The sequence below is a fragment of the Syngnathus leptorhynchus genome, chromosome 6, assembly GCF_054491065.1.
Source record: "Syngnathus leptorhynchus isolate UIUO chromosome 6, UIUO_Slep, whole genome shotgun sequence".
NCBI lineage: Eukaryota > Metazoa > Chordata > Actinopteri > Syngnathiformes > Syngnathidae > Syngnathus > Syngnathus leptorhynchus.
Genome location: NC_141200.1, coordinates 2214126 through 2230208, shown reverse-complemented (window position 1 = coordinate 2230208; position 16083 = coordinate 2214126). Strand labels below are relative to the sequence as shown.

General features: G+C 43.4%; 2 protein-coding genes and 1 long non-coding RNA gene across 6 annotated transcripts; 1 reads left to right on the top strand and 2 right to left on the bottom strand.

The window, feature by feature from the left end:
• Positions 1-507: 507 nt before the first annotated feature.
• On the bottom strand, positions 508-8930 carry LOC147055240 (uncharacterized). The gene is made up of 3 exons (XR_015066408.1): positions 8743-8930; positions 2963-3126; positions 508-1964 (listed from the first exon to the last, which is right to left on the bottom strand). It is a non-coding gene; the product is annotated as an uncharacterized LOC147055240 (long non-coding RNA).
• Positions 8655-13938, top strand: irak4 (interleukin-1 receptor-associated kinase 4). Of its 4 annotated transcripts, XM_085914230.1 has the most exons (12): positions 8655-8924; positions 9238-9383; positions 9457-9636; positions 9707-9867; positions 9942-10006; positions 10075-10189; positions 10257-10366; positions 10533-10719; positions 10868-10930; positions 10993-11157; positions 11245-11310; positions 12667-13938. In XM_085914230.1, the coding sequence occupies exons 1-11, from the start codon at positions 8764-8766 to the stop codon at positions 11299-11301; spliced, it is 1410 nt and encodes a 469-aa protein (XP_085770356.1). In that variant the 5' UTR covers positions 8655-8763; the 3' UTR covers positions 11302-11310; positions 12667-13938. The 4 variants fall into 4 exon arrangements, with proteins under 4 accessions (XP_085770356.1, XP_085770357.1, XP_085770355.1 ...); XM_085914231.1 differs by lacking the exon at positions 12667-13938 and having other exon boundaries at positions 9460-9636; positions 11245-12182; XM_085914229.1 differs by lacking the exon at positions 12667-13938 and having other exon boundaries at positions 11245-12182.
• LOC147055238 (twinfilin-1-like) lies at positions 11524-16037 on the bottom strand. Its single transcript, XM_085914234.1, has 9 exons — positions 15978-16037; positions 14866-14946; positions 14591-14769; positions 14120-14215; positions 13936-14040; positions 13438-13563; positions 12909-13059; positions 12697-12818; positions 11524-12615 (listed from the first exon to the last, which is right to left on the bottom strand). The coding sequence occupies exons 1-9, from the start codon at positions 16000-16002 to the stop codon at positions 12448-12450; spliced, it is 1053 nt and encodes a 350-aa protein (XP_085770360.1). The 5' UTR covers positions 16003-16037; the 3' UTR covers positions 11524-12447.
• Between the last annotated feature and the right edge of the window lie 46 nt (positions 16038-16083).

Genomic DNA, 16083 nt, shown 5'->3' with positions numbered 1-16083 from the left:
GTGTGTGTGTGTGTGTGTGTGTGTGTGTGTGTGTGTGTGTGTCGTACAAGGAGATGACAGACATAGATCTGTCTGGTGTGGTTGCTTGAATGCTCCCAACCCCTCGCCTTCCCCTTCCCTCCTTTCTTGGATTGTACTGCCTGTGTTTGCACAACAGCAGTCAATGAAAGCCCACCTGCACCCCCCCCCCAGCATCATGTGACCTCCTCCCGCTCTCCTCCACTGGATGCTCACACACAGCAAAGCTCATTACAAGTATCAACACGTGGTCCTTTTCACAAATGACTCCACAAATGGACATGGTGTCATGAAATTGCATGCATTAAAAATATCTATATATATATATATAAAAAAAAAAAATATATATATATATATATATATATATATATATATATATATATATATATATATATATATATAAATAAAATAATGAAAATAATATATATTAATATATATATATATATAGATATATATATAGATATATATAGATATATATACACACACACACACATTTTTTTAAAATTATATATAATATATGATATATGATATATTTGCACCCATGTTTGAAATGATTTAAAAAGCAAATTAGGACGATACAAATTCACTGCACTACTAATTGTTTGAGATGTTACTTTGCATGCACACAATTACACATTACAACTGTCGGGTGACACAAAGTGACAGCGAATGTGGACATTCGACAAAAAAACAACACCGCCATTCTTTTGGAAGACTTGGAAGCCGAAGAAACCCTTTCAGACAAAAAGAGACCGAGAGCGAAGAAAATGTCCTTCCAGGAAGTCTGAACTCTTTTGGCGCATTGTTGGAGGTGACACCGCATGAGAGCTCTTTTAGCTTCCATCAAGTCCAATCCCGAGGTGGACGGACCACCCATTCGCTTGCTCATTCCTTCTCTTGTGCTTATTCACAGGCCTGCCCGGCTGGCTCACTGCTCCTGGTCAGGTCGAGGGGAGGGCTGCTAAAATTATAGACGGGGGGCAACAGGGGTTCTACGCTCCTTACACGCCACGGAGCGGACCGGGGGCGCTTCAAGGAGGTCTCCTGCCGCCGGAGGCTTTGATTCGGCCGCTCGGCTTCACAGAACAATCGTGGAGCGGCGCTCCCCCGGGGTGGCGGACTTGGTGAGTGGTTAGCAGTATAATGGGCTCACGTCTCGTAAGTGCTCGTGACATTGATGGTGATGGGGGGGGGGCAACGTGGGGACCTAGAGTCGATCACGTGTGTATTTGCAAAGGTGGCAAAACGTCCAACATAATGAAAACGCCATTATTTCATTGCGCTTTGGCCACTAGGGGGCAGTATCATACACACACACACACAAAAGAGGAGTTTCACAACTAATTGACTCAGTGAGTTACAGTCATCATAGTTGCTTACTCGTTAGCCCCTGTATGGTATTTTGCATTTAATATTAGCATTATGCTAGCAGACAATCAAAGATTGTTGTTTCAAAACGATATATCTAAGTTGGATATTAATCAAAGAGAGAGGTCCTCCATTGACTGTCATAATAATGTTAAGGACTGCCTTGATGGAGCCCACATGCCCCCCCCCCCCCCCACAGATGGGCTGGGGCCCACCTGAGCTAGCTTCACCCTTCAGCGCCTGCTTCAGATTAAACGCTGACAACATGGCTCACGTTCTGGGAATCTGCAGTGTTTTCCGTGGCCAGACTACTTATTCGTTGCGTCGTACGGGATGACCTAATCACTTGGCAGCTCATCAGTTGAAACTAAGCTCATAAATGGACCCCCCCCCATCCGTTTTCTATTCTTCTGGACTGCTTTACAATGTATTTTATCGCGTGTCGCGACAACTGACTTTGCTTATGACAGATTAGAGCGTTGTGTGGTTCGATACCTGGCGGGGAGCCCGTCGTCCCTCCAGCTTTTTGAGCTCGGTGCGGCGTGGTGGTCTTCAGCCGCACGGTGAGAATCTGCATCCTTTAGAGAAAAAAAAATGGTTTCGATTTCAATTGAACTCGTCAGTGGTCCTCAAGGAGAACATCGCTTTTGTCACATATTGCCACAGCCTGTACAGTACTCGAGATTCCAAAATGCTGACATAAGCAAATTTCATCAGCGATCTTCAAAACCTTGATATCCAACTAATGTGCCCCACCCGCCTAGAATGCTGATAACTCGCCCCCCTCCCCCCTCCGCTATTCACGAGCACTCCGGTTGATTTTTTTTTTTTTTTTTTTTTTGTGGGGGTCCATTGACTTTCTCCTTTTCAGGCTCCCTTTAATCCCCGGGTCTGTGTCCTCGATGGCTTGCTACAGAGGGGCTATTATTCGGGGCCTTATTACTGCGCCCCTCGCGGCTTATCTCCTTCCTGGTGACAGTCTTTTCAAGCCTCCCCCTAATGACCTGGGGAAACTCACATGCTCAACTTCCCAGGGCTGCGGGGGCCTGGCTGATGTCAGAGAGGGTGGGGGGGGGGGGGGGGGCACGGACAGGGGTCCCCGCCGCAGGTGACCGAGCAAAGTTCGGAATAAAGTTGCTGATTGGGTTTGGAAGGACTACTTTGAAATATGGTCCAGTAAAAAGCTTCAAAGTTGATTAAGTAAAGTAGTCTGCTGGCACTGTAATAACGTCCTACAGCCTGAGGGTTTAATTAAAAGCCCTCTATTCTTCTTCCTTTTTTTGTCTTCTTGGCCAAGTGCATTTATTCGAGAGAAAGTCCATTTTGATTTAAATCACATTCCCAGAACGGGCCGGGAATTCAAAAGCATTCTCAGCATGTCGTCGTAATAGATCGCTTTTACAGTGGAATCATCGAAGTGGACCGCAATTAGTTGATTTTGGTTGAGTTCCAAATTAGGGCGGGGTGATTTTTCTTTCATCTTAAAAGAGCAGCAGCAATATGATAAATGGCATTTTTTAATTCTTAATGGTCATTCAAGAGTAAAAAAAACAAAAACAAACAAACATGTACTTGCCCTTTGACGGTCTTCCGAGACTGAGCCTTGAGGTGGGACCAGAATTGGGGTTATTATCGCGGACACAGACGCCCCCGAGAAACATGACACAGGTGTCCGTCCCGCTGCTTCCTCGCATGGCATGCGAGCCCATCGTCCCCTCGAGGTCTTTGGTGTCTGCGTCTCTGAATCATAAAACACAAATGATGGGTCCCATTAAGAAAGTCATGTGTTTAGTAAGGCAATTTGCACGGACGAATAAGGTTAAACCCTGGGGGAGGTAATAAAGGTCGGAACTTTGCCAATGACGGTATCGGGCGGCGGGGTGTCCTAGGGGGGTTAGCACATCTGTAGCACAGCTCTTATCCCACAGTGAGGTACAAAATAAAATATCTACAAAATATCTTTGCCCGTTTTTAAACAGTTTGGGCAACGTGACGGATGATATATTTTTTTAAAAATATCCAGAATAATCTAATGAGCTAGTGTTCAGCACCAAGGTTACTCAGGGGACGAAAGAATGCGGAGTGACACTCTAAACGTAACGCAAAGATGTATTTGCAGAGAGAGCAGCCGGCAAACTAAAAGCTAATCAACAGCGGCTCGGAGTATCCCAAATCCCCCCGCAAGTTCAACAAAGCTGCCAAACACACCCAAACCAGTGCAGGTCTGGAGGCCATCACTCTAGTGGCAATCCATTTTCACCGGGAGTTGTTTTAGTCTCACACAAAAGCATCATAAATCACATTTTAAAAAGAGTTCTGGGATTATCATCTGACTTGTGGCCATTAAACATTTGTATGGTGACATCAATCTACTCAGTGGACACTTCATTAGGTACATTAGGCAAAACACAATGACTTAGGATGGATAGATGGATGGACTGTCCAAATTTTGGAAATTTAAAATGATTGTCCATAATCAGATCCAAGTACTTTGTTTCATGTAGGGATTATTTTTATGATTGAAAACAATAGTGGACCTAAAATTGATCTCTGTGGCACTCCCAACTGAAGTCAATGGGATACGACCACTGTTGTACCTCTTCCAGGTCGGATTTAAACTTTTCACAAATCTATTTTTCTACATTCTTTTAACAAGTTAAACACAGTCAAAACAATGAAACATCTCGATGCGTGCGTCGATGCTATTTGCGTGACTTCTTGTGTATATTTTCCTACATACTCTAATCATAAAAAGGAATTAAGAAACACGCACACAGTCTAGCCAGGTCTTAATCACGGCCAAGTCAGCAGTGATTCCAGACTTCTCACACAAACAAATTGCAGGTCCAGCTTTTCCGTTGAAGCATCCTGACAAGTCGGCAGATTCGACAAGGCTGAGCACTTGTGCTTCCCCCTACGCCATCAAAGGCCAGGGAGGAGAGGGATGCCAGATATTAACGGAAAGTGTTTTGACATCGAGCTTGAAGTCATTATTGGATTTAGATAAGCGGGGAATTCCATTCGACGTGAGGTAAAACAAACAAAGAAAGGAGATTGCCAACGATTCCGGCAACAGCGCCAATGCCCGTCGTGGCCTCGGGCCGTTAAGATTGCATCACGGACGCAATCGCACTGGGGAACAATGGAAACATGCGTGTCGGTGCAGTGCTCAGGGAGACTTGTGGGCTCCCCGAAGGGTCAACAGAAGGCCACCGAAAGGCCGACTGTACATACTTTTTGATTATTTTCTGCTAGGTTGGACCAAAGGCGTGGTGGCGGTGATCGGCGGGGTTTTTTTTTTTTTTTCCACCGACTCCAAAAACAGACTGTGACTGAACATGTTCAGCATCCTGCGTCGGCTGTTGTGTTCTCTAATTTGAAAACGGAACGTGTAATCATACTTGCTTGTTTTCTTCCAAAAAGAGGTCAATTGGAATTCAAGTGAGTGGAAAGAAAAACCTGGTTCCAGCATGTACTCGTGTGTTGGGAAAAGAAAAGCAACGTGTTAAAAAGCATACAAGACAGTGAGGCTCAAAAAGATAACAGGTATAAAATATAATAAAAATAGATAAATAAATAAATATAATATAAATATATAAAAAAATATAATATCAAATATAATAAAATATATTAAATTCCAAATCAATTAGTTGTACTAAGTTCATTCTGTTTCCTTTTTTCAATCACTTTTTGGTTCTTTTATCACAAACAGGGTATTTTGGTTACATTACCTGACATGTTTCGGCCGAAACATGTCAGGTAATGTAACCAAAATACCCTGTTTGTGATAAAAGAACCAAAAAGTGATCCAAATCAATTAATTCATAATTCTCTGGCATTTGTTAACTCCTAAATGTTGATTAAAATCCAATCTGTACAGTATAAATAAAGTTTTATGAACAGAGTACTCTTTAAAGTATTTCTAATGGGGTGGAATTTGGGCCAGTTGTTTTCCATATTACAGTTTCTATTGTACTAAAAATCGCTTTGTATGATTTGTTTAAGTCGCCGCAGCATTTTCCCCCTCTGTTTTTTTTTTTTTTGTTGGCTTACACAGCACGCCTGCTTAGCTTTGACCCAGTGTTGACCATCGCAACAGGCACTGAACATAATAACGACAACAATCTCTGCAACCGACCGTCGCGTGAATGCTTGCATTGGAAATAGCCTCCAAACATACAAACAAGCTGTTTGCTTCCATCACACTTCAAATATATGAGCCATAAAAAGCCCGAGCCATTCTCTCCATCACTTAACTCTGGCATCTGTCCGAAACGCCCCAATTTGTCAACGTTAGCTCCCAGAGGAGGACCCCCGTGTGACGGTTGTATGTGTTTACTGAGGAGTTTTGGAGCTTTACATGGGCCAGAGAGCATTCCCCGGGATTAGTGTTGGACATCCATCACTTTGGAGCCAAATGGAGTGTGAGGAGCTGGCTCCAGCATTGCCGTTGTGATGCCCACTGCGATAAGAAGCGAGGATGCATGACAGGACTTTCTTAGCTGGCTTTAGCTTGGACTCCCCCCCCCCACGCGCCTGATATCAGATTATCGATTTAATAATAGCCGCCACTAGATGGTGCTGTTTCTCAATATTTCTTGACTCCATTCTATGCAAATGTTTCAAAGGCTGTGTTCCAACTGTGCAATGTATGTTTGTTGACAGAAATGCAGTTTGAGCTTCATCTTGCAGCTTTTGATCTAGTCTGTAATTACAGCTTGTAGCAATCACCTCCATTTACCAAAAAAGTGGTGAGTGAAGTTGAAAGAAAACACACAAATAGACTGACACATAATGGCAAGTGATCTGATGCAGTTGTTTTCTTTTTTTACTTACTATTATTTTGATTTCTATTTGTCAGTGTGTTACTGATATACTGATTACAGAAACGTACTGGTCTAAAAAACAAACACACTTTTTTTCTTTATCCTTTGGATCAGAAATTTAACTTAACAGATCCGTGGACTACAGTCCACAGCCATTAATTTTCTTCCTATATAGAAAATGTATTCTACTTCATATTCTTGATCCCCTCCTGCAATGGGCTCCCAATATTGCAAAATGACACATTTTGGTTTAGGATGACACCTTCAGATTGACACAATCGGAAAAGCTCACAATCTTTCCTTTATCCTTCACAAAGGTGACGTACGAGTGACTGAGGGGAAAAAAAACATACCAAGGGTTAGCATACTGTATGAATAACATGATGTCAGTCTTAGCACATTAGCGAGGCTTCAGATAATCAGGACGATGATGTATTGCGTGTCATCTCTTCACTGCTCTGCGCTGAAAGGCAAGAGGAAGGAATAGATCGCTATCTGCTTACAGCCTATTTGTGGTGCCTGCTTTTATAAAGTCGAGACAGACACTTTAAATCACCCCAGGGTCAAGGATAATAAGATGACAAAAGGGCTTTTATTTTCGTGCCCAGCACAAGTTTAGCGCAAAGTGAAATCTCACATGGGTGGAGATTTTCCTTCTTTTGGATGTGCGCCGTTGTGGGCGTGAACACAGCCAACTTGATTCCCGGCCAATCGAAGCGGCTCCTCTTATTCCCTTTCAATCCGGCAACTCGAATGTTTCGTTTAGAAAGCGGGCTGCCTTCCAGTCACGACGAAACATCCAGCTTCGAGTGTTTTGGACCCGTTCGCCACCTCACAGAGCTGGGACACGGTTCGAAAGACGATTTAGCACGGGAAACCGCTTGACTTCATCAATCTATTGAGGTTCATTCACATACGGGGACAAGAACTTGAGCTTGTATACAAGACGACATGCAAGGCTTTTATAACTAATCCGTAAAACGTGTGGTGGTTGGTAGCTCACCCATCTTGCCAATACAGTTTAAAACTGCCGGGAAGCTTCTTTAATTGCCATTGAAATGAGGCCCCCTTTCTGAGGAACGCAAGTTCTTCATCTGGGTTGTGGAGTGCGACTGCTGCTCCCAATGAGAGAGGGGCAGGGACCTGCTGCCCTCTATGGGTGAGAAGAGGACCTACAGTGTGCTTTTAATATTGCCCTTTATATACTTTTCCAAAAAATTATCAGCTATTTGAAATCATAATTAGGGACAACCAGCTTTGTGTTGTTCTCCTCTGGGAACTAACACGCTTCTTTTTTCTATTTGGCACATTTGCAATGTAACATGCAAGACCGCTAATGAGCTGGGCGAGAAACCACACCGCTAATTAATCACAGCAACTGTAAGATGTGCTTCTGCGGCTGACTACTGAGCCATTTTTAAGTGGGTTACGATCACTGTTGATTAAGTCCTGCCCCCACCCCGACCACGCAACTTAATTTTTAGGACTAGAAGCTTTTTTTTTTTTGTGAACATTTGGGCCTACTATACAACTGCATTTTAATGTTGGTCATGTTGGTGGTACAAACCCAAGAATGCAGTATTATATATACTTGATGTCAGACCATTGAGAATCATCGTTTTTTTTTTTTTTGCTTTCTCAGGCCGAAATCTTAGCACACACCTTTCGTGTCACCCAGCTGAGTGCTGAATGAGCTCATAAAGCCAGGTTGATGGGTATTAAAGCAAAATAAGGATATAGGCACCAAAAACACACTAATGACTGTAATTAGGCTCTTTTATACGAAATAGCTTAATTGAAGTTTATGTAGTGATGTCTTTTTTTTCCCATGGAGTTTTAATTCTCACCATCTGCACAGTGAAAAAAAAAAAACTATTAAGAGTGGGAGAATGTAGTCATTGCTAGTTGAAAGCCTCACTAATGCCTTTCAAATGAGCTTTTTTAAGTACTGTGTCATCCACTATAATGTTAATACGAGGGACACTTTCAAAATGAGGCGATTAAATGAATGTTTGGCACATCTTGATTACATCATTTCATGTTTTTTCATCTTTTATGCTTTTTGGCAATCAGTTCCTTCTTATTTGATTAGTTTCCAACTTTCTATATTAACTTGGATGTCTTCATTATATTTTATAGCGACCCTACTTGCCGCCATTTGGTTATCTTTCAAAATAATCACCGTTATGTGCATTAATAGATAAATGAATGGAGCTATGACGTGTAGTCCTAATCGCAACCACTAGATGTCAGTGTTACGCAGTTACAAAATCTGAAAAACCAAAAATTCCAAACTTTATAAAAACACCTATAACACAATAGTATTCATTATCCCCATCTATTCTTATACAGGGTGCACTAACAAAAAAAAGTAAAATAACATTTTCCATCTTATTTCCGCAAAACATGACGGAGGAGGAGGCACCTCATTTGTTTGAGGAAGTTGCTCAATATCGGAAAAACTCACACAGACAGTCCGCCACAATAGTAAAACATGTCGTCGTAGTGAGGCGTAATAAAAAATACTCACGAACTCGTGTTTTGTGACACAATGAACAACTCGGTGACTCGCTCGACTTATGTTCGTAAACTTCCCTATAGTGTACTTCGTCAGGTGGCCGACTTTTTAGACTCTCTGGACTTGTGGAAGCACGTCATCTTCTCTATCCGGAAGTCGAACGGCCAGTTGAGGTACACTCAGCATCATGTCAGGTAAGCTTTCTTATCTATCTTTTATATCCAAATCTATGTATCTATGCATCATGTCAGATACGCTTTCTTATCTAGCTATGTATCTATGTCAAAATCGATGTATCTCTGTCTATCATTCCATCTGTCTGTCTCTCCATCGATCCACCTCTCCATCTATCCCCATTTAGTTTTGTTTCTAAAAAAAAATAAAACTGCATCTACTGAAACAAAATGAAAATATAGATTGATGTTTACCTGCCAGGTACAAAAATAAATAATAGATTTTTTTAATTTATTTGAATCCCATTGCAAATGTTCATGTGTGTGCTTGTAGGCGTTTTGAAGGACTTGTTGTTCAGGGGAAGAGCCCCACAATGGAGCTGCTCCATGAATGGGGCATCTTCAACGGCACGGTGGGAGAATTGGTGGACATCCTCAAGAGTCACAAGTTACTGGCGGCCGCCAGTGTCCTGTTACCTGGTACGACCCACGTTCCAAAATGTCAATAAACAAGAATAGCATTGAGTCATTTGTGCTACGTCTCCCACTCCAGAAGAGATGCTCTCCGTGGAGCCACCACCATCTGCCTCTCCTGCAGCAGAACCCAGCAGCACACGTTCAACTTTGCCGACCTGTAGGATAGCTCAGATCGAGAGGACAACGTTGGCGCCGGTAGCTGATGAACGACAGACTCCCGTCAAGCCGGAGAATGGTGAACCAGACCACGCAAGAGGTAGAAAACAATTTCATTTGTGCCCAATGCTCACATAAAGAGATTGACATTATTTTCCGTCTGATTTCAGGTTTTACAAGTTTCTCATACAACGACCTGAAGGAAATGACCCAAAACTTTGATGAGCGTCCCACGTCCGACGGCGGCTGCCGACTCGGAGAAGGAGGCTTCGGGACGGTTTTTAAAGGTTTCTTGCGGGACAAACCTGTGGCTGTGAAAAAACTCAACCTGGTAAGTAAAAAAAAAAAAAAAAAAATCATTATGCTCCCAAATCACATGATGGTGATGAATGAAATTTCATGCAGATAGAGGACATCTCGCCCGATGAGCTGCAAATTCAATTCAATCAAGAAGTTCAAACGCTGACGATGTAAGTTTTGAAGTGTCTGGCTGTAGAAAAAAAAAACATCCATACTGAACTCTTGTTTTTTTTGACAGGTTGAAACATGACAATCTGGTGGACATGGTGGGCTTCTCCAATGATGGAGAATACCCGTGTTTGGTTTATGCCTACATGGCGAACGGATCCCTGCTGGACAGATTGGCTTGCTTTGTGAGCTCCATTTTAAAATTGTTGCTCTTGTTCTTGGCAACTTTGACCATTTTTTTTTTTTTAATAGGAAGAAAGTCCTCTGTTATCCTGGCGACAGAGGTGTTTCATAGCTAAGGGAGCAGCAAATGGTTTGGAGTATTTGCATAGTAACCATCATGTCCACAGAGATGTAAAAAGGTATTATTAATGTTGACCAGTGACCTCGCTAGCTGGTTTCACTCATTTCGCTTGCAGCCGTGTCCTAATTGAGCACGGCGTGAGCATGTCAAACCAAAAATGGCAAAATATGAGTCAGCGACTCCACCGAGCATATGCAAATTGATGTTCTCGTTGTTTCCCGCAGCGCAAATATCCTATTAGATGACAATTTGGTGGCCAAAATTTCAGACTTTGGCCTGACGAGAGCTTCGGCCAAGCATACCGCAACGACCATGATAACGGAAAGGATCGTCGGTACCTGCGCTTACATGGCACCCGAGGCACTGAGGGGTGAGATCACGCCCAAATCGGATGTCTTCAGCTTTGGAGTGGTGAGCTTAATTGTCTGTTAATAACCAGGAGTCCCTCAGGGTTCTGTTCCGGGGGCCCCTATGTTCTCATTGTATGTCATTCATGCATAAGATCACCTTGAAAAAATAAATTGATAATAATAATAATCCTGCTCCTTGGTGTCCACAGGTACTCTTAGAAATACTGTCCGGACTCTCTCCAGCAGACCAAAACCGTGAGCCGCAGCTTTTGGTAATACTCCAAATTCCATATTGTCTAGATTTTTCTCAAATGACACCGCCTCATTGCGGCAGATGGAAATGCGGCACGACATTGACGACGAAGACGAGGAGCTCACTCTGGAGGCCTTTGTGGACAAGCGCATGAGCGACTGGGTCATGAGCCAGGTAGAAAGCGTTTACTCTTTGGCCGGCAGCTGTCTGCACGAGAGGAAGAACAGACGGCCGCTTATCACACAGGTACATGAAGCGGTTTTTTTTTTTTTTAAACTGGGCTACCTCGATAAAATAATACCCAACCAAAAATGCCGTTTTTTTTGCTGCCAGGTGCTGTCTGAGCTCAATGAAGTGGTCAAAATCATTTCACTGGAGTCTTACGCATAACACGAAAAGGTGAATATGAACATTCTGAATGTGAATCCACATAGAACATGAAGAACTGACCTTCACTGAGCAGTAAAGTCTTTTTAAATTGTTACGAACAATCGGATGACTTATTAACGCAACACGGCACACACGTTTGTCACATGACGCGCAAGAATTAAAAAAAAAAAAAGCTGCCAAACGCACAGGTGAGATGGTTGACCGCTAGCGTTGTAATAAATCCATAGAAAATGTGCAATTTAAATATTTTATTTCTTCTTAAAAAGCAAAACATCTGTAGGAAAACAAATAAGACCACATATGAGTTTTTGTCTCTATTTCTAGTGACACTACGTTTTGAACATGAGGTGAGCTTGGTAGTTTATCTAATGTTAAGTCATCAGTAGACAAGTGGCTAGCTGTGGCAACATTTTAGATCAACACAAATATTCCCTTTCCTTTTCCGTAGCAAGCCCCTCCCCCCCAAACTCTTTCCGGGATTCTGATCGCGTGGAACGTGACTGATGGATGACATTTTAGTGGAAGCCCCCTCAGCGACATCGTCACCAGAAAACACACGGCTACAATATGTACAATTACAGCACTTGCATAGAAAAATAAGATTCTCAGCAGACGACTTTTTTTTTTTTTTTTTTTCTTCAGGTAAACTCGTGATATCAAAACAAAATTGTAATATAAAATGCACTGTTAAAATCAGGAGACACCATTTGGATCATTACATCATCTCTGCTTTCGGAGCACCTCGAGGTTGTGCACAGTTAGATACCAAGTGATGGACTTGAAGGACTGCAAGGTGCAAGGATTTTTTTTTTTTGAAGATAAAATGGAGGTGGGGGGGGGGGGGGGGCGAAGTGTTGTTATTTTGGCCAAAGTTCACATTAGTCAGACTAAGATCGAGCAAAAAGGGGCTCAACTTTGACTCATTGGGAATGTAATTACACGGACTGATCGGCTTCCATTTGGCAAGCTACAAATGGAAACTGCTGAAATGTGCCGTTTGCTTCGTCGTCCTCTGCGTGCATAGCTGGCTCGTCGATGAGAATGTGAGATCGGCGGCAGAATTATTATTATTTTTTTTTTTTTAATTCCGTGTTATATACGATCGCCCCGATCTTAGGAATGTTCCACTATGGAACGTTGTCGAGTTTAATCGTCCTCCTGGCCGTCGCCGGGGGGTCGGGTGATACGGCGGCCGCCCCGTGTCCCGTGAGGACCTTTGGGCTTGGCGAAGGCCTGCTTGTGCGCGTGCTGCTTGGGATGCACCTCGTCGTACATGAACTCACCCGTCAGCTCGTCGCCGTTATCGATTTCCAACTAAGGAAAAACAAGCATGAGATTCATTGTAGTGGTTTTTTTTTTTTTTAGATTTGTTGGTGATGTAACAAGACGTTTCACCTTTTTTTCAATCTCAATCTTCAGTTTGTTTTCCACCATGTCAACCAGAGGATTTCGGCAGCTGGAGTAGAGCATCCTCTCTCTGATGCTACACTTGTACCCCGGCATTGAATAAATAAAAACTGCAAGAGGAGGGAGAAGGATGAAGAGCACGGCACTACGCGCAGGCGGATGCAAAAAAAAAAAAAAAAAACGCTCGCCCGTCGACTCACCCGTGGATTCCAAGCAGTCGCCCTCGTGGGAATGCTTGTAGAGGAAGAAGTGGTAGCGCGCCGCATCTTTGGGGATCCTCGACGGGAGGCTCCTCAGGTCTGTTGGCTCGGTGCTGCGCAAGCAGATCAGCTCCTTTTCAGCGTCGACTTCCTGGTGGGCCAAGGTGACGGAGAAAAAACATTTGAAGTTGGCTTTTGTATCGCTAACGGCTAATCTCTTCAATGCAACCAAATAAATTGAATTTTGTTCCATTAGCATCCGATTAGCAAAACATTAGCAGCTATTTTCATTTCCAATATTTCCCAAATGTAAATCAGAAAGCTCAAGCACAATTAGCTTTTTGTACTGAAGGCTCACATCATGTGGCACAATGACAAACAATTCTCACAAAGGCCTTCTAGCCCCCGCCCCCCCAAAAAAAAGCCATTGTAACCGGCTATGCACAATGCCTCCAAAGAAGACGTGACAAAAGGCAACCGGTCGGATCGTCCGATGTAATGACACGTTGCGCCTACACCTGACACTCACCAGTTGCACGTAGTTGATTTCTTTGTCTCTGAAGCGCTCCAGTGCCGAGACGGCAGCGCGCTCCATGGGGAAGGCCACGCCTTGGAGAGTCTGGTGCTTACTGTCCACGCTAATGTCCGTCTGAACCTGAACGCACCACAGAAAGGAAATAAAGATGCGCGGCATTTATCAATATTAGAAAACAAATCGGAATCCGGTTCTTTCACGTCATTCGTGAATGAGGTAATGTTACGTCCCACTTTAGCGAGCGGCGCAAAGACACCGCTCGCGTCTGATAACATTTCCATATATGGTCATAAACAAAGTCGTCGTGTATTGGATGTCATTTGAAATGTCCAGAGAGCGTCCAATTGTTTCTGCTCTCACCGGGGAACGGGCCAGGTTTTGCTATTATGACCTGCATTAGCCCAGAAGTCTCTCTCGCTCTGTCATTCTAATGAGTCAGCATCTCTGCTGCTGACCTTGAGGGCAGCGTACGCTTCCGTTCTACGCGTGTACCTCGTGTAGCCTAATCTGTCTCAGCTCTTCCTCGGCAGCGGTGAGGGGCAGCGGAGCCGCCTGCGAGGTCAGATGTTTCCTGTAGCCATTGAGGTTTATGTCGTCCTGCGGGAAAAAAGGATTGGTTACTGAGAGAGAGAGAGAGAGCAAGAAACTTTTGACCTTGATGTGAATGGTGACCAACTTTTGTAGTGGCAAAAAGCTCATCCTTGATGTGGCCACCGCCAAATTCCTTCTTCAGTGTGGCTCTGGTAGCAGCAAAAAGCATTTTGTTTCTCACCTGATCAAAAAAATACAAAAGAGAAGTTCATGTTTGTATCTCAAGGAATCTCAAATGTGACGTGTTAAGCAAAATGTCACTTTTGGGGCATCTTGAAAAATGTCTCCGATTCTTAAAAGTGACAAAGCAGCCTTAAAATGCTTTGCCTTTAAGAAAACGCGTCAGAATCGCTCAGTCATGCTTTGAAAGGTGTTCACACGTTCCGGACAAGCCCGAGCCTGCGCTTTCAGCGGCAAGAATGCTGAACTCCGTCTCGTTCTGCAGCCGATAGTGCAGAACCAAAAACACTTTCCCGAGAGGCATGGAAAAAAAGAACCACACCCATCCGGATGTTAGGAAAAAAAAAAAAAAAAAAAAAAGTAATAGCAGCCTTACAGTAGAGCGCTCCGGACTCCAGGCGAGGAAGATCCACTCGTAACCCTGGTTGTTGCTGGAGTCCAGTCGGTAAAGAATGTAACATGGGACGCTGTCCTCCAGCAGGGGGAGCACTAGCGCATCGTACTCCTGGTCCCACTTCTTGGACGCCTCCTTGGCGTCAGCCAATGTCAGCTGCTCTGGAGATGCACACGAGTCAAAGGTTTTGGTCACGCGCGTCAACGACTTCGTGGCCACTAGATTATAATGGTTACTCGAACCCGGAGGTACCTTACCATCCTCAATGACGATCTTCAACACTCGATACTGCTCTCCGCTCTTGGCGCTGGCAAATATTTGCTTCACATCATTGCCCGCTGGGAAAGAAAATTGTGACTTTTTAATTGGCTCTCTGTGTTGTAAACATTTGTTCCTTAATAAATACTTGTGTTATTCTGAGCAGCCAGACTTATTCCTATTTCCTCTTCTAAGTAACATGTTCCTCAAATATCAGATTCTACGGGAGCCTTCGGTGTTGGCATCACATTTGAATTCAAATCGTACCACGTGACTTTGGGGGTTGCACTTGCTCCATTTTGCAAAGTGATATTTATCTACTGAACTCATGTCGCACTTTAATCTCAATCCCTTGGCCTGTTTTGTTGACAACTAAGTTATTATTCTATTCTATAAATGGCAACAAGTGGCTACACAAGTTAATTGCATCTTCTGCCATCTAGTGGAAGAACATTTCATTGATCCGCCTGTCACTACAAGATGCCACATAGACAGGTAAACAAAACCACATTATTTCACCATAACATAATTTGGGGAACAATTAAGTGAATTTGCACAAATCTGTCTCAGAGAATGCTGTTCAGTAAATGATCAAACCCAACTATTTTAATCCGAATATAATGTCAAATGGAGGTTTAACGCGATGCAAAACAGCGTCAATCGATTTATTGGCACAAAAACAAGCATATTCGCGACTTGTCAATACTTCAGTCGTATCATATTTACGAGACGAATCGATCCCATTCATGAGTAAGCACTTGCTGGCGGAACAGGCCAGTCAGTCACTGGTTGGGTTGAATAAAGGCGTCACCCGTTCATTCTGATGCATAACCTGTCATTACACAATTTCGCGCTAGGATTAAAAACCACTATGAAACATTTCGCCCTGGGAAACCCATTAAATAATCACGACTTCAGTGACTACTGACTCGATTTAAATTCCCTAGAAAAGTCTAAAGCTCTCAATCACACATCAGGCTAAGCTCAAGCTAGCTGCTGGGACGATTAGCAAACTTGACCGCTTTGGTTGGTTCCGCACTTCCTTTACTTTGAAATACAAGATCGGATTGGCACAGTAAAGCAGGTCCAATCAAATTTGACGGGACTGTACCTTGAATGCCCGTCTGGTGTGACATTGTGTTCGTCTCTCGTCTGAGGAAAGGCTCGAGCAGCTGAGATCAGTCCAAACCAGGGAAGCGAAGAAGTAGGAAGCGAAC